Source organism: Pagrus major, chromosome 12, assembly GCF_040436345.1.
Source record: "Pagrus major chromosome 12, Pma_NU_1.0".
Classification (NCBI taxonomy): domain Eukaryota; kingdom Metazoa; phylum Chordata; class Actinopteri; order Spariformes; family Sparidae; genus Pagrus; species Pagrus major.
The window spans coordinates 7,973,422-7,998,664 of NC_133226.1; the positions used below are offsets into that span (position 1 = coordinate 7,973,422).

At 40.5% G+C, this 25,243-nt stretch overlaps 1 protein-coding gene across 1 annotated transcript in view; it reads left to right on the forward strand.

Annotated features, from left to right (window-relative positions):
* lrrtm4l1 (leucine rich repeat transmembrane neuronal 4 like 1) overlaps positions 1 to 14,819 on the forward strand; it is a 66,943-nt gene extending 52,124 nt beyond the window's left edge. The window contains exon 3 of the mRNA XM_073478373.1: positions 14,754 to 14,819. Within this exon, the coding sequence (XP_073334474.1) occupies positions 14,754 to 14,819 (66 nt within the window). The remainder of the gene's footprint in view (positions 1 to 14,753) is intronic.
* The last annotated feature ends 10,424 nt before the right edge of the window (positions 14,820 to 25,243 follow it).

Genomic DNA, 25,243 nt, shown 5'->3' on the forward strand with positions numbered 1-25,243 from the left:
TGAAGTGCGATGTCATGATGTATGTCTAGAGAAAATGGAAATTTGCCATCTGGCAGAGGATTTCTATAGCGTTTCTAGTAAAGCTATCCTTGAACTCTATGTAGTTGTATTAGATCATTCTAATACAGTAGGACTGCTTTTTAGGTATCAGGTTTACAATTTTTATAAGAAACTAGTAACTTGATGGTCAGGTATACTATTAAAGGAGACCTATCATGCTTTTACATTTTTTTTCCTTTCCTTCAGTGTGTTATATAGGTTCTTGTGCAGGTCTTGAAAGTTAAAAAGCTCAAAGTCTGCACCAACAGTAGCTCCTTTCTCCCACAGAAAACACTGCTCCTGAAACGCCTCATCGGTAGTCCCGCCTTTAATTTCATGACATCTTGACATCACTATGTCACCATTTTTCATAATTCACGGCTATTTTCATGGTAAAAGTGAACTGGAAGCTGAAAACATGACAGAGGTGACCGGGGACGTGGTGAGCGTTGCTGGCTCAAGCGTGACCAATCACAGCAAACTGGGCTTTTCAGGAGGGGCAACTTAAAGAGACGGGAGCTAAAACAGAGCATCTCAGACAAAGGGGGGATACAGGGCTGCAGCCCTGGACAGTTTGAGAAAACTGATGATTTTTTTGAGCAATAAATCATAAAAAAACCTTTTCTAATAGTAACCCAAACTAAAATTATGAACCTGAAAATGAGAATAATATGTCTCCTTTAACTGGATCAGCCACAGAAATACATTCTAGTCCTGTTATTTTATCTATCAACAGATTCTTTGTTGGATTTCCAGGAAAAGTTACTCTCTCAACCCGTGGATGCGAGGATTAAAATGTTTTTTTGTCACATATACAAACAATATGTGTCGTGAAATGCAGTGAGGCATACTCTTAAGGCTGTGCTGAAGACAAGACAAAAAAAATAAAAGGAAAGAAGTGACAAAAAAATGAAAAATGCAGGATGTAAAACACATGCTCGACAATTCAGGGAACATACAGAGGTCACCATTTACAATCCTGATGGCCTGAGGAAAGACGCTTTTTCTGAGTCTGTCCGTGTTGGACTGGTGGCTAAAGAGGTGTTGTCCTGAGCCTGGAAGCTTGAATAGCCTATAGCTATAGGGTAATGAGGAACCTCCATAATCTTCCTAGTGCTGGTGCTGCATTTTGTGGTAAGTCCTGCAATGAGGGGATTGAGCATAGAGGGGCTTCTCCACTGGCGTTTCTGCCAAGCCGTGCCACGCCGATTTGCGTTTCCATTTCCAGTTTTACCCAGATGTCTCACGACCGCGGCCAACCAGCAGCAGCCCCGCCACTTCTCGCCCTCAAACAAGCGTGTTTAGCAATACTCAACTCATGTCTGTGCAGGAAACCCGAGAGAGAAAGTCTCTCAGTAATTTTGTGGCTTCTAACTGAATCTCTTTAGTTTCTCTCCCTGTTTGTACTTTCAGACAGCTGCTTTATTTGACTGCTTTCAGTGTTACTGCTGGTGAAAACCCAACATTTCCATTATTGTGAGGGCATGAAATGTGTTAATCACCAAATTAGCTTACCTTTTTTTAACAATAATAATAATAATAATACTGCAGGGAGGAAGAGTATTTACAACCCTAACCCTAACCCTACTCAAGACAAGTGCATCATTATTTAAAGACACACCTTTCAAGCAGGTAGCCATGTTGTAAGCCACGCCCTGCTGATGTGCCGAATCGAACCGTGTCAAGCCAAGCCAGTCACCACCAGTTCCCAGAGGTGTGTTGTTCCTGTGATGCTTTTTACCCAAACCCACATCCAGCCTTTGGTTAAGATGTCATCTAGTAAGTGCGCTTTGCACCACAGATCGTCTCAAAGTTGTGAGACAATGTGGTTTGGATCTGTTCTTGAACATATAGAAGAATTTGAGTGGATAGAACAGCTTCAAAATAACTCCAATTTCTGAAATTTCTTTCCGTTATTCTGCCGTCAGAAAGCTCTTGAAAAAGACGATAAATGTCAAGAGATGTCAAGTAAAAAGAACTGTACTTCACCACTTACCAGCCAAGCCGAAATAATTTGACTGGGTTTCTGAACAGCGTGAAAAAAAATAACTGTTGAGCAATACAAGTGCCTTTGCAGATCACAACTATGTAACTCACTTGTATAGGTGTCCCGCAGGTCTGAAGGACAGCTGTAGGTGAAAAGGAAAAAAAAAAAATTGTGGATGAAACTGCTGAGGCTAACACGTCTTTACTTGCACAGATAATGGAGAGATGGGGAGAGTTCATAAGTTCAGGTGTGACAGAGCGAGAGAGAAAAAAGAGAGAGAACTAAAGTTTGCCTTCTTGTGTGCATGATAATTGAAAAGAGATGTAGAAAGTGTGGTGAGCTTGTTAAAGAGGATCTGTCTCTGTCGGAGAGAGCCTGTCAATATCTTGCAATTCAATAACTCCTCAGTGTTCTTGTTGTTTTGAGTGTATTCGTGATTTCTGAGCAGATAATCTCTGAAGCTTTGTGTGATGAAACCTATTTCAAAATTGGTCAAGATTTAATCCCAGCACAGCCATAGACTTGTCAAACTGATATCAGCCTTTTCATGTTTAGCATGGCTACATGTTGCCTAGCAACACAAGCAGCATGAATCCGAAGGCACAGGAACTATTATTTTTCATGGTATTTATAACAAAAGAGCAGGATCAAAGCAAAGTTATACAAGCCTCCCAAAAACAACAACTCTAAAAATATTTTTAATATGATGACGTGGCACGTTGTAAGAAATAATACCATGAGTAATGGATAATCCTCCAGATGATACATGTATCCTAACACGGGTGAGAAATTATTTCTCTGCTTTATTTATTTATGTATTTTCATTGCAGACATGTAAAACTAAATTTATTGCCACACCACACGATATATACAGAGAGAAACCTCCTGCCGCTAATGTGGTCATCCATCACCTGCGGAATCACAATCATCATAAATCATGATGCTCAAGCACAGACGAACATGCATGTGCATGCACTTACATAAATATGCACGCGTGGTGTGACATTTCAAGCTGGACGTGCTCAGTTTGCTCCCAGCCACAACTCGGTGGATCAGACCTCCTCAGGGAGATCTCCGGGCTCTGCCTATAGAGCACAGTTTCCATCTCTTGCTGAATGCACACACACACACGAAATCGCTCTCTGTCTGACTTCAGATGATGTTCTTTTAGCGCAGCTTACTCTCACTGGCCCACTTACATGTGGGTCACTATATCCTCGCTTCTAATGAAATTCACTTTGTGTTGTTAGGGAATGTGATAGTGGAGAGGGTAAACGCGCTGGAGCTCAGTAAAGCTTATTTCTTTGCTTTTATATAGTGAAATTATACAACAGACAGATGTCTTCATTATGTCAATTTAAAATGAATAGTAATTTGAGTTCCACAAAAATACAAATTAAAGGAACCGTTCACTCAAAAATGAAAATTCATTCATTTTCCACTCACCCCCATGCCGATGTGAAGCAGGGTGAAGTTTTGTAGTCTACAGAACATTTCTGGAGCTTCACAGCAAAACGACATTGCGGCTCTCCTAAACAACTAAAGTAGATGAGGACACACAAAAAACAATAAATGAATAAAAAATAGAAATAAAAATAAAATGGCTCCATACAGCTTGTCCAGCAAAATCCAAGTCCGCACCCCTTTAAAAGCCGAAATCTTTACTGTAGCTATGAGCTAAAAGCATTCGCGCAGGTAACAGGCAACGATGATACGCTAACACAGGTAAGGTAGACCGTGAAGAACTGTGTCATTACCTTAAAGGCTTAAAATGACAAAGGACAAGACCAAAAGACACATATCAGGTACAATTGGAAGCATTGTTCATTATGTGACACACGCACCCATCTGATGTGGGTGCACAAGCTTGACCACCTGTTGAGGGTGTACATAGCGTCTTTTTAAATCAATTTGGGACTTGTGATTACACCAGGCGAGCTGTATGTCATTTCATGTTTTTGATTGTTATTTTATATATTAAAACAACCATTAAAATAAAAAAAGAGAATGCTGCAATGCTATTTTACTGTGAAGCTCCAGAAATGTTTCGCTGAGTATGAAACACCCGTGACACCCGACCTTCCATCAGCATGCAGGTGAGATATATTTATTGTCACTTTTGGGTGAACTGCTCCTTTAAATTTCTCAATGGAGTTATTCCAGTGAAATAGAAATACAAAAAAAAAAAAAACAGTGTCCACAATTAAACAAAGTGGCTGTGACTGAATACGCGTCAGTTTGCAGCGACTCTGTTCACTGCACATCCAACGTTTGCATGCAGATGTTGATGATGTATTTGTGGTTTTATATCCATACAGTTTGCTCACCATCTGTTTTCCTGCATATTTCCGTATGCTGTCATTGCAAAGTTTGCATTTTTTTAGTCTAAGTCATAAAAGTCATAAAGCATGACTGGAGGCAAAATATTGCACTTGCTGTCAAGATTTATATATTATACGTCCATGCTCTCAGCACTAACATTAATCTGGGTACGTATTATTTATATATTAAAAAAGAGATAAGTGGGAGGCATTTCAACAAGAACATATATTTTGCATGATACAGTTTATGTATATCATTTTCTACCCTTTAATTTATATCAGACGTGACATTTCCTCCTGGATGTTTGTGGAAATAACAAATGGGAGCCATAAGTTTGACAAAAAAGACACAATTAAGATAATTGAATTTATCCTTGATACATGTATCGCATCATTAATTTGTTGTGTTAATAGCCAGGCATGACTGCTGTGACCTTGCGGAAAACAAAATTAGAAGCCTTTAATGAATGGCTTTTTGTCAGACCATTAGCAGGAAGTCCATTAATTTCCCCTTTATTTCCACTGAACACTGTCTTGTTATCAAAGACAGGAGCCCATTACCCTGAACCAAACTCCTGCAGACGTTCGCAGACATCTTTGTTCGCGGTGGCTTATGCACTGTCATGTTCTTTTACCCGCTACTGAAACATCAAACAAAAATGAATCAACACCGCAATTTATTGAGAAAGAAATATCGCTCGGTCTTGATTAATCAGAGGATTGAGTGTGTGTGTGTGTGTGTTTGGGAGGCAGTGAGGGAGAGCAAGAGCTTAAGAGAAAGTCTAAGTATCTGTGTTTGCAGAGATCAAGAGCTTACAGAGGCATCAGCTCCCCACAAAGACTCTCTTTGTATAATTGTTGTTCTTCTTTAAGCAGAAAGAAGCTCTGTTGTGGAGCTTTAATTTGCCTTATCCATGTCTGAGATCATGTCAGACATGCAAGAACATACTGTACATATAGTGGCCGTGTACTATATATATATGCATGAACAGAAAAGAGCAGCTGTGTTCATGCAAACCTTGCTATTTCCACACCAAACTTGCAGAGCACACATTTTTTTTAAATCGTCTCATTGATTTGACTATTCACGAGGAATTGGCACATTCAGTTTATTTCCCACTGTCTGCCTCTCTTTTCATGGTCTTCAGGGAAAGAAGGAAACAGGCAACTTCACACGAATGTATACAGGCAGCGGGCGGGGAGATGGAACAGGGTAATTGGAGCCCTGAGTGGAGTAAGAGGCTTGTGATCCCTTTGAGAGTGGCTGGCATATGTCTGTGTTACTTCCAGCTGCCCTGACTGACGGAGAGCAAGCTAATTACATCATGTTTGTATCCTTCTAATTAGTAGCCTAATTAAAAACACATAAAGGCGTTGGAGGGGGGTGGATGAAAGTAGGTACAGCTCTGGACACGTAACCTGTGTTCTTGAAAAGAGCAGAACTTAGCCCCAGCTCGTTTTCCTTTGGAATGGCTCCGCAGCAAGACGACAGGATTTATAATTATGCGCCTTTCAATTATGATTATCAGTGTTGTTTTGTTGTGTATGCAGTGATCTCAAAGCAGTGCGGACAGACCCGCACGACTCAAACTTTTGTGTGGGCCTTTTTTTTTTTTCAGTTTCAATTTTCAACCAAACGAAAATACCCGCAGTACCTTTTTGTTTCTTTGAGAAACAGATGGATTTAAAATCGATTCTCTCGCAGATTTTACAGCCACACAAACCCCAAAAAGTTGGTTTCCAGCCATAAGAGGACAGTGGTACTGAAATAAGGTCGCATTGTGACAGTCACAGCTCTGGAGTCTTATATGTGTTCTCTGAGGTGATTGAACCGAGAATGGATTTTGGTACTTTGTTCTGATGTTTACAAAGTTATATTGCCTGGCCTTATTGGGTTGGTATAACTTTATCTGCAAAGTAAGAGAGAGAATTATTGTCTTAATGTAACACCACAAATTGTCACCTTAATTCTGTGAACAAAGGCAGGGCCATTATACACGTACTTATGCTTAGTACTTAACAGTCTCAGGACTTTTGTATTCATGCTTGGGGAAACGTTCGTCCCTCTGTCCCAATCTTGTAAACAAGATCTCAGGAATGTCTTGAGGGAATTTCTTCAAATTTGGCACAGATGTCCACTTGGACTCATGGATGAAGTGATTAGAATATGGTGGTCAAACGTCAACAGTCAAGGTCACTGTGACCTCAAAAAACATGATTTTGGCCGTAACTAAATAATTCATACACTAATTATGACAACGTTTCACACAAATGTCTAGTAGGATAGAATGATGACGTTATGCAGCTCACTCACCAGGATGTGGAAGTTAATGTTAGTATTGATGTTTCTACAAAACGTCTTATATCACGTTCACGTTACATTATTATTACCTGACTTTCATGTTGGGAGGTGGAGGGGATGGTGGTGGAGTTGCAGGTGAGAAGGCTGCCAAGACAGTGATAGCAGTTCCAGTCTCCTTTTCAGTGTCCGTAAGTGTGAAACCCCTGGATATTTGTGATGAGGGACCACAATGTTTCAACATTTGTAATGTGACTTCCAAGAATCTTTTTAAAGTGACCTCGGGACAATTTCCAGTGTCATGTGCTCATGTGCTTATTGTATAGATCTTCTGTGATGTCAGGTTGTGTAACTAACTTTGCAGCTTTTCGTGTTCTTTCAGAATCAGCTTTATTGGCCAAGCATGTGAACACATACAAGGAATTTGGCAGCAAGACAGCATGTTTCTACAGGAAATGATTCACTGGAATATCATGTATCAATATAGTGATAATTTCACCAAGAACTAAACTTAATACTTTTTGATTTAAACTCTTTTTAAATCATTTATGACTATGCCACTGTCACACTATCTCATCTGGATTTGTAAAGAGCAACTGATCATTGTTTTTTTTGTTTTTTTATGCCCTGACAGCTGTCTTTAAAGAAGAAATTCTTCTTTAAAAATATAGGTGTATTTTACAACAACAACTTAACCTTGTCCTGGTGGCTTTTTGCTGGTTATGGTTAGGCAAGTTCAAATAATACACATCGAAAACAACATTCCGGAATCAGTCAACATATACCATCCTTCTGGGACTCAACAATAAAGAACAAAAGATATAAATTCCGTTTGTTGCAAGGTTCAGTTTCTCAAGTCTGTCCTGAGTAAATCTTCTTCTCACACAGATCAATAAAGAATCCCTGAAACATAAAATGAACACAACATCTCTAATATGTTAGAGTTACCTCTGGGCTCAGTCAGCTGATTGCCGTTGTGGACACAGGCTGTGTGGAAGTGCAGCTGCAGGCTACCCGTCTTTGAATTGATGAATTGCAGATCCTGCTTTTGCTTTTGGATGATTGAATTTGAAAGCTCATTAGCATCAATTTTAGATACAGAACAGAAATTATGATATCCCTGCCTGCAAGGCTAAGGCTGCAACTTATCAGTCGGCTAATTTTTTGTAGTCTTGCTGGATTGTCTACTTGTACTGTAGAAGATGGTAAACTTTAAATTCTAATAAATAAAATAAAATAATATAATACAAATTTGCAAAACTTTCAAAAAGAGTGTAAAAATCAGTAAAGCTCCTTGCTCAATCCATCTCTAGGACAACTTAAGACTGATTGCAAGCCAACCTCCCTTAAACATATGACATAATGAATATTTTTGTAAGTGGATCCCAGAACAGTTCCTTTACAGTTTCTGTATTACATGGGTTTTCACAGAACTCATATTCAGATTCTGCAATGCATGGATCTGGTGCCCAAAGCAAAATAATTCCACAGACTCTGCTCAGAATGTCTAGCTGGAGAAATATCAAACAATGCCATTGTGGAAAAAAAAGATAACAAACGTTCTCAAAATGTTCAATAATCATTTCATCCTCAGTTGTTTCCATTGCAACATTTATCAAAACCAAAAAGCTCTTTAAAAAAGAAAACACCAATGTGCAGAGACATTGTATACCCCTTCACAGAAAGACCATTTATTTCTGTGTTCTGACCAATGATCTCATCCACTGCTGTATATAGAACGAATGAATAGACTGTCCATGTATGTTGAATTCTTGTGAAGCATTCAAGTACAGAACTTTGCTTTCAAGGGCATTCAGTGTGTTTCCATGTCAATGCCCACCACTACAGGAGACAGTTCTAGACTCACAAGCCAGTGCCTCCCAGGATTTCACACTCTAGGTTGGATGCTGTGAATGTTATTCATCCATTGTGACAATGTGTTAGCAGACTGACCAGGCTGGTGGCCACTACAGCCAAGTATCTCTGCCCATCAAGGGAAGTTGTCCAGTCTGAAACTACTAGGATCACTGCTGGCTTCTTGTGTCTTCTTTTCCCAACAACTAGAAGCACATACGGGAGATAGAGAGGGGTAGAGAAGTCTGACTTGCTATAGTGTGTGTCCAAGCACAACACTCCCAAGGGTAGATTGGTGGGACAGTGGGTGTTTGTCCCCGAGGTAAACATTTCCTCTTTCTCTCCAAAGTTCTAAATCGGATTAAAATTTTCAGGATGCATCATATCAACTCTTGGCTTGTCTCTGGACATCACATTAGCCCTGGAGTTTCTGTTGCCTGAAATCTGCACTGTGGCAGAGAAGACTCCTTTCGGTCCAGGGACATTGGTTGTCTGAGATCTTAAACAGTATTAATAGCCAACAGCTACTATAACAACACGCCGCAATCCTGCATTGGTGGGAAGGAAGGACCCCGATCATGTTTGCCAAGGTTTTCCTGAGCCCTTGCCAGCTTGTCTCCTAACTCCCACTTTAGCTAAGACCTTAGCCTTGAAGAACTTGCCTTACTTTTGTGCTGTTTTCTTGGAAGTAGCAGCAACTTTTTCAGAGGCTGCCACCGGCTGAAATTGCTCCTTCAAGATGCCTCAAGATTGCTTCTTTGTTTTGAGCGGCAACTGGTGCTGTCCAGATTTCCTGGAAAACAATTAAGGAGATCTGGCAGCAAAGACTTTTAGTTCCCTTTCTATCAGTGGAAATTTCCAGTGCTGAGAGAATGAAGTGGAGCACATGTCCCTGGTGACAGATGACAAAACCTCCCCCTTGCCACCATCAAGGAAGTGAGCAGTCAGTTTTGAATGCCAGCAAGAGAAGTGATGAGGATTGGTGGGGTGTGGCAACAAAAGCATCAATAGCCATTTGGTCCTTTCTTGCAAAGTGATGTAAAAAGCACCGTCTCCAGCTTATGGCAGAAAGCCATTCAACGAGTAATGGCTGCTTGCAGTTCCATTGTTTGAAGAGTTGTGAGCAAGAGAGTGAATTGCAATCCTAGTTTAACCAAACACTTAACCATAATGAAGGAGCATAATGAGTTTGTCTGTGTCCATGAAGTAAACATTTGGGTTGTGCTGAAATAATACAAGATGACAGCAACAAACTAGAGAAAAACAAGAAATAAGCCCATAAAGTAAAATGATCGATTAACGTTTTGCTCTTGTAGCAAAAGTGCCATGTCGACACTAAGCTCTTTTTCATGTTCCTCAGGTCAGTCCTGAGCAGGTTTTGTGGTGTGGCAGAGTACATTGTACTGCTAGGGGGGCCACTGTCATTGGGGAGTGCTGTTGCCGTGAGGTTGTATACATGGTCTACAACAATGTTTCGGTGGGTGGTGCGTGTCAAGTGGCATCCACACGAGTGCCATGTAGGACCCAAGGTTTCCCAGCAGAACATTGCATTGTACTGGATGATAAAAGTTGTTTATTGTCACTTAAAATTATATTTTCTGAAGGCATGAAGGCACATGGTAGTACAAAATGCAAATAGAACTTTGGTGATTTCATTCACCGTTTTTTTTTCCTTTTTACTGTATGAACCAAAACACTGGCAAGATCTTGGGTAGATAATAATCACAATGAATATGAAGCTAAATTTCCATCTGAACTAAAAAGAAATCAGGTTTGAATTTGAATTGAACACTAATACTAATCTTGTTTACTAAATATTTACTCAGCGCTGATCCATAGTAGAAACCATAAAGTGCATCTTTGGATTGATGGCAGGAACAACATTGAATGGAAATGCTATTGACTCATCCAGCCCTTAAAGAATTAATAAGCAGTTACTAATTGGTTTGGACTATACTTGCTCCCAAATTTGAACCGCTGACTGGACTGAAAACAAATTAAACAGCAAAAAAACATTTCAGGCATAAACAAAACAAACATTTAAAATGATCTCTGTACTTTCTACTCCCTGAAAGGAAAAGCATTTCCATCAAACTTTCACAAAAGGCACATTCCAACACACGTGGCAGATGTAGCACCTTTCTGCAACTCTTTCAGACTGTTAAAAAACATTACTTACCTCCAATTATTATGTTGTTTTAAATACAGTCGGAACAAAACCAAAAGCACTTTTAGCAAAATCACTGGCACCAACTAAACAGCCAAAGTGGCTGCGTGAAGAGTGTGGGCTCTGCTCTGGAGAAAATGTCACCTTCAAATAAGGCATAATGAGCCATACAATGGTTGGCCTTGTGACCACTACTGTAGTTTAAAAACAATGCATTCCTCCAGTCACTTACCGGCAGGTATGTGAAGAGCATCTTGTCGATTAAGATAGAAAAGATGTGACTACAATTATCTTCAAGTTGCTGCCATGTCGCTGCATATGACTGCAGACTGGATCAATGCAAGCGTACAACTTCAGCGTATCATAGATTGAGACCAAATGCGAAATAAGACTGTATTAATGAACAACATAGTAATTTGTTCACCTTGCAATGTTTTGCTAACGTCATAGTAGACTTTTTGTATCTCTTATTTCCATAGTGAAACCAGAAAAACAAGCCTCTCAATGCCAGTGCATGCTCCATTACCAGTGGACCCATCTTTATGACATGAAGTGTTCTGTGTAATGACAAAAATGAAGTGGGTAGATGATCTACTCATTTCATGACATAATTTATCCCATCTTTCTTTCACCTCCTCATAGAATGAAGTGTTTCTGTTTCGGTGTGCGTGTCTGCCTGTTCAGAGTGTCGTACGCATCAGCCTTTGTGTGTGTGCGCGCGCTCGTGTGTGTGTGTGTGTTGCTTGCTTCAGAGTTAATGTGCATGTGTTCGCAGCAAATCCTGAGCGTCTGCTGCGAGTGGCTTCTGTTTTTGTGCTCTGTTGAAATTGTCTGAGGTATGACAATTTGTGCGGCTGTCTCCACTTCGCTCACATCCACCTGAGAGCGAGATAAAGAGTTGAGTGAAGACTTATCGGCCTGTTTGATAACGCTTAAATAAAAACTTCTGCTCAGGGCATACTCGTCTGAGCCCTGTGTTACAGAGATCTGCTTCACGCTGACAACAATCTCAGCCTGAGCAGCAAAAAGTTGAGCCAGGATAATTTTGAGCAGATTCTGAAAGCTTTGGAAAATTGCTTAGTCCGGCAAAAACTTGCAGCATTTGTGTTATTAAGGCAATGTGGATTTACCTGTAGCCAAGCTGAAAATAGGCTCTTTTAAAGGTTAAGTTGTAAAGTAGAGGGATTTTTTTTTCTTTTTTTTTCAGGAGCACAGAATGCTCAGAGGCAAACTTGGATATGTGGGCTGAGTGTGCCTCTGCCTCTCGCAGTGTGGGGATCAATTCAAAGCTTGTGGCTCTTAAATCAGAGTAAAATGTCAAAATCTCTTACTAATTTGCAACATCTCAACAAGCTTGAGTTGACCTGTGGGAAAGGGCTGACATTTAAAGGTCCCAAATCATTCACTTGTCATGACTTCTAATGTACTGTTCCTAGTGATACAAATAGGTTATGTGATAGAAACGAGCCTGTTTATTTCCAATAATTGCACTTTATACTGAGTATAACAACCATACATGTTTGCATTATTGAGAAGTATTGATACGGGTCCTAATTATTAGGGCTGCTTTCATAATTGTTGCTTCCTTTTACAGTTTTTAGAAATCAATAGCTAATTTGGCCACTCGTCCAACCCCCAGCGTCAATAGTTCTATTGGATGAATAAGAAAATGCTCTTTACAATAAAGTGAATTACAGCTGGTTCATTACTAATCCACAAATATCCAACTAGATATACTAAATTGACTTTTTGAATAGTGTATGTGTAAATACAGAATGTGACAAATGAGTTTTTTTTCAGGCCAAGGACACCTTGGCTGATAGAGAGATGGAGCAGGGACCCTCTATTACATATGCTGGAAAAAATTACGCTGTAAATTAAACTGAGCCTACAATAATGTGTATAGATAGGGCAGAATCAAGTGCCACATATAAACAAGTCAGCAGTAGTTGTAGAAGCTAGCGGTGCATTAACCTCACATGCAATTTCTAAGGTGGAGAGTGTGTCTTCATAAGTTAAAAAACAATCCCTTGTGGCTCAGGTGAATGTCCGTACACTTGGGATAACAATACAGATAACTTGCAAATATCTTTAAATAATACGCAGTTAGCAAACTAGTTCGCTGTTATGGATAGGTGCAGCACAGTGATTTAGCGTATTGTTAGGTTAGCTTTGTTCACATGATTGCACAAGGAGTTATGAGTAGCCTAGCATCAATGTTGTGTAAATTATTGTTTTTTTAATCTAACAATATGTCAGATTCATGATTTAGGGACTACAGGTGGGAATTAGCTTTTAGCAACATCTGGTTCAAAACGTGTATTGTGCATTGTCCCCGCTAAATAAACAACTGATTAAAAAAAATGTTAATGTGTATGGAACACATTTGAATTAAAAAAACACTTTTTTTCAATTTAATATTTAGGTGGGTTTCACTGAGAGCAACGCTCTCTTTTCCAGGAAAGCCCTGATCACATTCACACCTGGAAGCTGCCCAGTACAACCACAGTCTCATCTGATGGCCACTGAGCAGCTTCTCTGGGGATGGTTGAGGTTAAGGGCCTTGCTCAAGGGCACCTCAGTGGTGCTAACAATAATTTGGTGGGCCCCCTGCAGTAACTCCTTGGACCCCCAAGGGTTCATGGACCCCCTGTGGGAGACCCAGATTCTAAAGATAGACTTAATCCGAAAACAAAATTCTGGGGGGAAAAATGTGTTGATTCTTGTGCAAGTGTCGTATAATTAACTTACATGTAAGGCTTTTTTGAACATATACATCAAAATCAGTATTGCAAAAACATTGTAGGAATAAACCAATGGTACTTTCACAAATTATGAACAAAATAGGATGGGCTTTTAACTAAATGTCTAAAGCTCTATTCGCACAGGTTTTCACAAGTATTACCAAGGAACCTCATGTGATTTTGAAATTGAGTGTCATGTAGTGCCTTCACGTGGGATAAATCAAGTCTGTATTTCACTAGAATTCACTGACAATATCCCCTGGATATGATGTCAAGGCATCAACATCACATTAAACTTTCAGATGCAGACAATCTGTTCTTCAGCAGCCACATTATTAATAAAGTCTAGTGTTGTTTTGCCCTGTCATCACTTTTAAATGTCAGTATAGCTGATCTCACAGCAGACCTGTTGACTGCCGTTCCAACATATTATGAGCTGTGATCAAATTCCATACTTATTCAGTTGTCTGGCAACAGAAAACAGATGTGAAAAAGCCTCACAGAGATGCAGATTTGCACGGGACTGATATTATCTAATGACCTCTGTCTTTGGTGAAATTTGATGGGTAAAATGCGCTGGATTTTTTACTTTACAAATTGCAGACATGGCGGGGGATTAAGATCACAGACAACCGCCGCAATTATTACAAATTGCTAGAGATCCCCAAGGTAATACTAGTCCCCTGTGAATAAAGCTTAAGTGGTTTTAAAGACAAGTATTAGAACAAGTAGAAAAGTCTGGTAAGTGCAGAAAATTATACCACTTTACTGTAATGCAGCCTTTAAAACAAGTAAAGTACAACACTTATGCCATATCCTGATATAACATTATCCAAAATCTATAATGTACGTATAAGAATTATACTGATATCCGGCAGAGCCCTACTTACATACACTGAAGTAGTGACAGTTGCTATTCCAGTCAGCGTTGAGATGCTATCAATGTTTGATGAGAGGATTTTTGAAATATCTATTGTTACAAACTGTTGAGGTGGGCAGGTTCAATAGAACACATTTACTTCCACTTTAATTGACATTTTGAAAAATGAACACTTGTAAGGGTTCTCTGTGCTGGGCTTTCATTTAATCTCTGGAAGACATTAGGGAAAGTCTGTCCAGCCTTCTAAGCTATCTAGGCACATGGGATTTCATCATTTGCTTAATTGCTCACCCTAATTTGCTTTGCTGGCACTGTCACAGCCCCATTGTACTGTTATCAAATCACCGGGCACTGTAATTAACTTTACATTGTAACCACCACCTCTGTAAAGGGTGCGGACCAGCTGTTAAACGGTTTTAATTTTATTGTCTTTTTTTCCCCCCTTTTCTCTTGTCTTTGCAGAATGAGTACACGTGTCCACGCCCCCTACCTGGTGCCTGGCTGGGAGATTTGCCGACCATCCATTAACCCCGAGACAGGAACTGCTTTGGATGGTGCAGCAAACCACAGTGAAACAGGGATACAGGAGTGAGAGACATATGCAGACAACCCATCAGGATCCGACTCCCATAATTAACATTCAAGGATGCATTTACAAATGATCCTCCACGCTAACAAGGGCAACCACTGACTAAGACAGAGAGGAGATAACACCGTCTTTTTTCTTTTTCTTAAGATTTTATAACGTCTTTCCTTTTGGCCTGTGGTCGTCGGTCATCGGCTTTGCTGCATTCCATCACGCTTCATCACTAAACAAACACTGACACAGATGGTTGTGGGAATGCAAAGCAGAGCCTTGGAAGAGACTCATGAGCACTAATGGATGGTAATAACCAACACGGGAGCTTATTGTATAGACTTTAATAGCTTATTGTCTCCATGAGGACAACGTGGCATTGTTTTGAACAGAAGAAGACTGAACACATTCAAGAGGCTTTAAAAAAGTGTAATGAAACATTGATGAAAATACACTGATCAGGTGGCTCTGACCGCTCTGCTAACACAGCTGTGTATAATTTAAAGTGGGTTTCCATATTTTAATTCCATATGATGCATCATGTTATCATCTTTCAACACTTTTTCTTTTTTAAGAAAGACTAATCAAAGGCTAGGATGGTGTACATGTGCCTCACTGGAGCAGAAAATTATGAAAGGAGTCACTGAGCTTCTACGCGCCTGTCAGTAAAGAGGAATCAGGTGGATTTCGAGTCAGCAGCTGGAAGATTGTTTGAAGTCGGCGAAAAAGTTGCGAGTGGAAAGCAAACTATCCCCCAGCCAGTGACCCTTGGTGAAGTTTTCAGTTGGTTTGCTTTTCTTTTTTTTTTTGAAAGAAAACATTTTTTCTAAGTTGTTTCTTAATTGCAATCAAACCTCGACTATCTAGTTTGATTTGGAGGACAGAAAGGCCAATCAGAAGCAGGAGAGGGAAAAAAAAGAAAAAAGCTCCTGTCAAGGGTAAAATGTAATTTTCTGAAATTATAATGTTGTTAATGTTGTACTTTATGAATATGTGTTTCTGCCATTTTCAACACCAAATACCAAAGAGCCAAATGGAGCATTTTTTTTTGGCTTTTGGCTCTCCCAATCATGGGTTGTAACAGATCCAGGATTTGCTCTCTCCACGAAGAAAAAAAAAAAATGTAAAAGAAACTTCAACTTCACTCACGTCCAAGCAGTGCTCCGATACCGAATTGGCTTTTCTTTTTTCATGTGTGTAATGTGTACGTCTTTGTGAACAAACGATCCCACGATGACGGTCTTCGTTAGGAAGCTCCTGTCTGAGAGACAACTTCGAGCACTGCTTACACTTTATGACTTGCGTTGAATTCATGCTTCACTTTCCTTAAAACCATCAGCCCCGTCTCCCCCTCTCCCCTCGGGGAGACTGCAGATGTTGCTGTGCGCGGTTCCATGTGTGCTTGTGTTTCATATGTTATGAGTTTTGAATTCTATTTCAGACAAATTGAGTTGTGAATTGTTTGTTTTCAACCTTCAAACATAATCTTTCTACACCGGAAAATGGTAATTTTCTATTGTAAATTTCTGCTTTCCCCCCTTGGATTTGTTGATATTTAGTAAGCAGCTGTATTCTTTGTTCACTTTCAACAGTATGTTTTATAATGAAATTAATGACTTTATTGGTGAGCAATATGAATTGGTCAAATTAAAATATTCATCAATCATTTGCTGTGTTCAGGCTGTGTGTGTGTGTGTGAAGCCTTTCCTGTCCACTGTAATTTAATAAGCTCCTACCTTGTTCCACGTCTCAGTTCGCAGGCGTTGGAGTCCGTCCTATTCCCCACGGATCTCCGGTGACGAGGCTGTCACATCAACATTAGCCTCATTAATTTAGAGAGCAGAGCATTGATCTCCATTCGACCATTCTGTTCACAGTGACGCTCACTGTGGGCCCCACCAGCCCCCTAATTACGCTTCCTGTGTAATGTGTTGCATATCTCAGGAGGGGGGCCCTGCTTGGTGAATTTGCTCCATGTTCGCTGCACTCAGAACATGTCAAGCTGTCAGCTCGGAGATCCAGATGGCCAATCGGCCCGGCGCTCCCTGTGGTATTTTCACATACTCATCTCTACCTATCTCCCCCTTGCTTACGACATTTCTCCCTCTGCTTGTCTCATCCTCCTCTCCCACATCTCACTCACTTTCGGTTTCTTCTCATTATTTATGAAGTTTTTGGTCTTTTGTAGCTCTGTTTCGCTTTAATCCCCGCTTCCTCCCCGTCTGTCTTAAAGGGTCAGTTCACTCATATTACAGTAAGAGGTTTTTCCTCGAATCCCCAGCAGTATCTAGCCATGCAGATAGTTTCAGTTTTACACCCAGTTGCCTATGAATGGGATGAACAAATAAGTGGACATTTTCAACAGAGTATTGTACGCTTCATGAAGATAGGATTTATGGAGGGACTGCTGTATTAGACTAAAATAAAATGGCAATCAAGAGTTCAGTCAAAGTCCTTTTTGGACAAGTCTCGCAACTCATCAGCCATCCTGGCAATGCCCTGGGCAGTTATTTCAGGCTAACAAAGCTGGCGTCGCCGTCAGCTCATCCCACCAGAGCACATGAACAAATGTGAGTTTAATATCTTTGAATAACGTCACCGTTCTCGGTAATCCTGTGCATTAGAGTGTTATCCTCCTCGTCCATGCTTATTAGAAATGTGTCTGCACCCACGCCAAAATGTGAATCACAACTGTGCACTCGCATCAGTGCAGTAACTCGATTGGCTGATAGGTTTCCTTTTTCGGCTGCTGTTATAAAGCTGATGATTGGCTTTGGGATGAAGGGGCGGATACATGTCATTCAACTGCCATCTCTGGCGTCAAATTGCTTTAAGTGGTTTGTCTCCTCTCTTATTAATATCTCTGGTACAGTGCATGTCAAGGTTCTAAGAGTTCAGCTACCACCCTGGGGGTGTATTAAAGTTTGATTGTAGTGGTCAAAGCATTGAAAAAAATATTTATTTCCCAGGAGAGTGCTGACAGTTGAGTCTAAATATTATCCATAGTAACTTGAACATGTTTCTGCAAAATAACACTTTGAAAAATCAATTTTGACATATTCTGCAGCAATGCTTTGGGTCAAAACCCCATTTATCTACATTGTTTTGGGCTAGCAAAAAGAACCTAAGAGATGTATTTCTCAAAGGCAGGGCACATAAAAGTGGAACTACCTGTGCCATTAATCGACAAGGTTTTATTGCGAACTGATAGAAAAGACAGACAGAGGAGACATGGGGACAGAGGTGACGACATTTACCACACCAGAGTAGTAAGTCTAAAGAAATGTTGTAGAATTGCTTTGGTCCAGGATCACAGTCCATATCCCAAAGCTGTACAATGTCTTGATAGTTAATGAATTGTAAATGAGTTATTCCTGAATAACTGTGACTCGAGGACTATTTAGTATAATGATGAGTTACTGGAGAACAGACTGGGAGATACTATATTAATGAATCATTAGGTAATGATTAGTTCATAAATATCTGTAAATCGACATAAGGACCACTTTCTTCATGAATTGTTCCTGACTGACTATCAACCACCCACTGATTTGCAGGAACTAGTGATGATTCATTAATTACTTATTACCAAATCATTAGTTATGTTTTTCGTGCGCCATGAAGGAAAGTGAAACCTAATACGTAGTAGTCTCTAGAGCTTAGATCGGGCCCAAAAAAATCAAGCCCGACCCTTCCCGAGCCTGTGCACGTTGTGTCCGAGCCCGGCCCGGCCCGACACATTAACTGTAATTATGAGCCCGAGCCCGATTTAAACCCGACAATTTTTTAATACGTGGTGTAACAGTCAGAGTTATTAAATGTTGCGCCACTAGGTGGCGCCTCCTTTTGTTTAGTGGGTAATGTAACCTGTATGATGAAGAAGAGCAGGTGTACTTCCGCTCCCCATGAGAAAGGATACCACCAACAGAGCGAAGACTCCCCATTTTATTTTGTCTTTATTTTGTAAAGTGTTGGTGCAAGAACCTCGGCCTGTGTTCGTTTGCATGTATGCCTGTAACATCTAGTGCCGTAGAGACCTGGCATGGTATAGTCAGTACTATTATGAATAAAAGTGCCGTGCGGAAACCCCCACATGTTGCCTGCCGTCTCTTGAGTAACCGGAGATACCCACACTAAAGTGGACCATCACCTTCCCCTTCAATAGCCCACGTTACAGTGGGCTGTTATAACTGACATTCTCAACTGCAATTCCGAGTTGTTTGAACTACAGAAATCTGTTTAGAATTATCTTAATGAATAATACAACAAGGACGAAGCAATGAAAACTGCGTTGTTTGTTTATTCAGAATGGAATGGATCGCAAATGAATAAAGTAATGATAAAAAAAAAAAAAAAATGCTTGATCAAGGGCCTGGCCCGGCCCGGGTGGCCCGGCCCGGCCCTGCCCGAGGATAGAAGCGGGAAACACCGACCCAGTCAAGTTCGGGCTCGGGCTGAGAATCTAAACTCTAGTAGTCTCCCAATAGATTAGTTAAATACTAATTACGTAAGTGTTTACTCTTTTTGTTCACCTTCAAGTAAAGCGGAACATCATACTGAGTAGTTACCTAATAGACTCATTAAATAATAAGTACTTTATCATTAGTTACTGTTTTTCATGGAGGTTCACAATTAGCTCTTTAATAACAGACCGGAGACAGCAGGGCTCGCAAAAATATTTGAATTATATTCACACCACATTCTGTCTACATTCACATTCACATCCAAGTCATGTTCTGTAGCATTAGTGATGCTGAAGCCTTGAAAATAAATTACCAAATTACCTGATGATTCATTAATATAGTATCTTCCAGTCTGTTCTCCAGTAACTCATCATTATCTACTATATAGTCCTCGAATCACAGTTATTCCAGGAGTTACTCATTAACGATTAATTACCTACCAAGTTGTTCCTGATTCATTCCTCACTAACATTTTTGTGAAGTGTTAGAGTTTAATTGACTAATTGTTGCAGTGGCTGTAATCATTTACATTATGAGTATCTTGAACAGCCACTAGACAACTGGTACAAAATCAACATACATCAACAATTTTCATAATTGCTTTATCATTTTAGTTGTTTATTGAGAAAAAATTCCATGAGGGTTGTAAACTGAATATGCTTGCGTTCTGGACTAGTGGTCTGGAAAAACTACACATTTGCAGACATCACCTTAGGCTGTGGGTAATTGTGAGGGTCCATTTTGTAAAATAAACAGTAAATTAATTAGAAAGTCTAATTACCAGAATAACCAGTGATGAACATAATCATTAGCTGCGGTCCTGGAAGTGCTGCATTAGAAATATTTTTCGGATTATGAGTGAACTGACCCTTAAAGCAGCTTGTCTTTTTTTCCCCTGTCATGCATCTTGTACATCTCATGGCTTGCTATTATCTTCTGTATATCTCTGTCCCCCTCTCTCCTCTCTGTGTATCCTTCTTATCCGCTGCTGTTCTCTATGATCTCAGTAACTCAGTCTCCGTCTCTGGCGCTGCATGTGCAGTGGCAGCACAGACAGGGCTGTATGCCTGCGAGCAGACACCATGCATAATTCATGTGGCTTGGGCTCCCTGTTGACCCGAGTCCAAACAGTTGGCAGTCTATAACGCTTCCACAGAAAGGCCCCGAGAAGAAGATGTTGAGCTAAAGCAACATACACTGATGTAAGATTTATTAAGCCACTTGCATGACAATATAAACAACTTTCAGACATTGTCCCTATCTTCCATCTCAGATTAAAGGATAAGACATCTTAATGTGTGTGAAAGCGTTTGAAGCAAAGACATACGGACCGAGCAAGACAATGGATTACAATACAGAGACATGAGAACGATTTAAGCACACAAGATTTGATAAGAAAGAGATTATCTTGTAACTTTATGGTGATTTGAGAGATGGTCAGATTCTATTGCACACCACAATGAAGATCAGAAGAAATTCAACACAGGAACATTTCTTAACCTCTATAAAAAATTTAACGGCGTACAAAGGACCAGCTTCTGGGAGAGACGATATCCACACAGACCATGTCTGTGCGAGGAAAAAACAGCAAACATCAACAACCCTTTTGAGCCTTGATGTATAGTCTTTCATCCCTTGGAAGACTTTTTCTGATTGGCAAAGGCGTGAAAGAAAACAAGCCCTTTGATTCCCGTGTTCCTCCTCCTCCTACTGGTCTCCACTTCAAACAAATGTGCCACTAATAACTTTGCCTAACCTGACGGCAGCTGACTCACCGTCGAATCATTCTTTTCAAGTAAGCCATGTTAATTTGGTTTGACATTCCAATGTGAAGTTTCATTCAGGAGGCGTTTTTATAACAGCAGCGTGTGTGCCTCTCTAGGAATGATTACTGATCACTCATTACCTCATATAATCTCCAACTTGGACTGCAGCTTGCCGGGTGGCTTTCACTTTAATTATGACTGTCGTAGCAATTAGTCAGCTACTGTTCAGGAGAGCGGAGTTAGACGCTAAAATACCAAACTCCATCATCGCGACCTTTTATGTGAGCACCAGTTCTTTCAAAACTGTCACATCGCTGTTTTCACAACCCACACCAGGAGCGCCGTTCAACAGATCATGTGCTGCAGCCATCTGCTCCTGACTGGGGGGCTGCAGGGTTCTTGTTGAGATCATCTCTGATACCATCATCGCCAACTGCTGGTCTGCTGCTTTCTGTCTGTTTCCGCCTTCTTTTTTTTTCCAATATTCAACCAGGATGAGCAAACAGTGCCATGGAAACTATGGAAATGTTTGCTTTCTGCCCATGTTTCATAGATTCTGAGAGCGCAGACTGTGAAGCAAGACCCAACCCTCGGCATTCATCAAAGCGCACATCTGCAGCCTCCTTCAGAGCCCAGCAGCTGTTAGCACTCTGAGCTACGGTGATGAGATAAAACAGTTTACCTCCCTCCATGATGTTTTTAAGAGCTATTCCAAAATGAAAACAGTAGGGATCTGAGAGGAATGTAGAAAAATGCAATCAGAAGTGCTCTATTTCCATTTTTGATTTTTCCAGGGCTGATGCCTATATCAGGCACTACAAAATTCCAATATCAATATATTAGCCAATATTCTTTACAGCTAAAAATGAGAGAGGCCCTTTCAAGAGCCAGTGTCTGGTTTGTCCATTCTGTGCTACTGTAGAAACATGGCACTGCAACATGGTGGATTATTGGGAAGAGGACCCACTCCCTCTGTAGATATTAAATGTTTATTTTAAGGTAACAAAATCACGACAATTCTTAGATTCAGGTGATTATACACTAATGAAAACATCATTACATATCATATTGTACACACTGGACCTTTATGTGAATGCAAAGTATGTGCAGAGATGACGTTTAGTGACTTTGGCCATGTCATTCCTCGCAAGACCACACCAAACCCAGCATGGCAGTGTTTGGTCAACACGCTGTCAATCCCAACTCGTGGAATACAGCAGCTTGGTCAGTGGCCTTGAGCTTCAAACTACGATGCTCTGCCTACCCCTCTAGCATCAATTTTGACTGTGACGGGCTCCGTGGTCAGGTTAGCAATCATGCGTTACATGCAATGTCCAGTTAGACTTTCAAAATTAAGCTTGCTGATGAACACTTCATATATTTTGACATATTGGGCTGTTGTTACTGTTGTCAAACGGTCACCGTTTGGTTAGGTTTAGGCACAAAAACTACTTGGTTAGGTTTTGGAAAAGATCATACTTTGGGGTAAAATAACTACAATCAGTCTTGTAACATCAGTTATCTAACTATGTCATTATCATTGGTTACGTCATTTACGTAGGTTAAAGCAACAAGTAGTAACTGATACTTAGTGTGATTTGGCAACAGGAGACATCTTTCATCCTATTACAAGTCAGTATATCATCAAAATGATTTCTGCAGCTGTTATTTTTAGGTAAAATTGTTACATAATGTCGCTTTAACTTACTTGCGTAACATAAATAACAAACAAATCACTCTTGACTCATGGTCATAAACGAGACACAAACTCCAGTCTGTGGGAAAGTCCACTGTATGACCAATCCAACCATCCTAAACACCCCATAATTTGGACTTTTCTCACTCTTATACTACTGCACCAGAAGGACACAAACTTACAAGTGTAGGACCACTGACCAGGACAGCAGGCTGCTTTGGGAAGTGACAATAAACCAAGTTTTTAAAACTGCATACGAGACAGCTATATAAAGCTATGATGTGTAACTGTGAGAGTCAACCCCCCCAACACAGCATGTCTAACCATTGCATGGACACACTATCTATACAATCGTGACAAGAGATAGATAAAGCCAAACCAAATAATCCACCTGATATGCAGCAGCAGGCTGAGACATGTCAGCATCAGATGATTATCACCTGACGGATATTAAAATCAGAAATTCATGCCTTGCAGGAGCAGATAGTCTCTTTTTATGAAATGCCACGTAGAGTTGACACTCAGCAGATGACCATCAGTGCATGGCTATGAATTAATGATTGGCCATGAATACAGCTGAGTGGAGCAGCAAGGTAACCCATTGAACAGGAGCTCAGCAGTTTAGATTGAACAATGATACAAAGAATAGCCACACAAGCTGTGGTATGAGCACATTGATTTGTATTGAATTATTTTCCTCTTCTATAGAAGTCTGTGGGGAAAATGTGAATGTGATAACCTCTCATGTACTGTATGAGACATGTTTGTTGTCCTATGAAGCCAGTAATGGGAAATATGTCCCTGAAACATGACTATCTTGACAATAGTTCAACGGTAAATAACAACCAGCAAGAAAAAATCTCCCATAACACTAAAAAATAAGCACTTACATAAACAGAAAAAAAATCACCATAATGTCCCTGACAAGCATGAAGCAAAAATAATTGTCTCAGTCACAACTCACAATCAATATCAATACACAAGCACAACTTTGCAGTCAGCACACACAAGGCGACAACCACAAGCTGATGACAGACACCAACTAAACGGAGCCATCTGATGATACACGTGTTAGCAGCAGCAGTACTTGCCTTGTTAGAGTAAAGCAGTGATCTCTGGCTGATGCTACGTCCCTCCCTGGGAAAATTGAGGTGTTGACAACAGGGCAAGGAAAAGGCAGCTTGTGGGTTGAAGTGGCATTTGAGGCCAAGAGCTGAAATAACCATCTGCACTCTGAAGAGTGCCCTCCCAGAAGTGTGTTTTTTCCCTTCAGAAAAATGTTCTGAAGCAAAACAGTCATATAGTTTCCAGTCTAGTGAGCTTAATGATGAAATTCTACGTGGGCTCATGATGCTGTGTTACTGTAGCCTAATTTACACTCCACACTGCAGAGTTAGCAAAGGAGATGATCATTAAAATGTTCCACTGCTTTGCAAAAGCATTGGAAATTCAGCCAGCCACTAGCCAGTAGAGTGAGTCATGTGACAATAGCAAGGTGTCTGAGTTGTTTGCCCCCGTTGCAATCCTATTTAAGATAGTAGTTCTTAAATATACTAATCATACATTTTTAATGTAGTTATATGATTCAAGTATCTTATTTTGTAGACTTTTTGGGGGTTCAGTTGCTCAGTTGCTTTTCAATTTCAAATGGGCAGACCTACAACAAATTAGAGAAATGTGTGACGGCACTCAGCGACACAAGCAAGTTGGGGCAGCTTGGTCCATTTTCAAACAGGAAAAAAATGGCTGCCTGGTCACAAACAATCTCTTATTACAGCTAAAAGTATATTAAAATGTTTATCTATAAACATTTGTGGCATGAAATAGGCAATGCAGTAACAGAGTGTTGATTCCGTATTGATCAACCCAGTGGCGGAGCCAGTCAATTTTCATAGGGGTGGCCAGACTGAGACCATAGCTCACACAGGGGTGGCACAGAAACTGATCTTTTTTTTATGTGGCAAGTCGCTGTGGATCTAGTAGTGTTTCTTAGTCACTCACTCATTTACTTATACGGGCAGTGATTGCCATGTAGAATTACATCATGAAGACCCGCATGAGCTTTTTAATGTATTCAGTTCAGTTCATTCAGTTCATTATCTTGACCGCTTTTTCCGTGAGGGTCGCGGAGATGTTACTGCTTTATCCCCCCTTTCAGGGGATTGCGGGGGTTACTGGGGCCAAATCCAGTTCTCATAGGGCGGAGGCCAGGGTATATCCCTGGACGAGTCGCCAGCTCATCCCAGGGCCCTCTGATGGCAGAGGCTGCCACACAAGGTGCCAACTGCGCGTCAGGAGCAGTCTTGCTCAAGGATACTTCGGCATGTAGCTCAGTTCCGCCCAGGGGAGCCGGGGTTCGAACCAGCGACCTTCTGGTCACTGGTCACCTGCTCTACTGAGCTATAGCTTTTTAATGTATTCCTGAACTGTGGTGTATTCCAATAACGAGG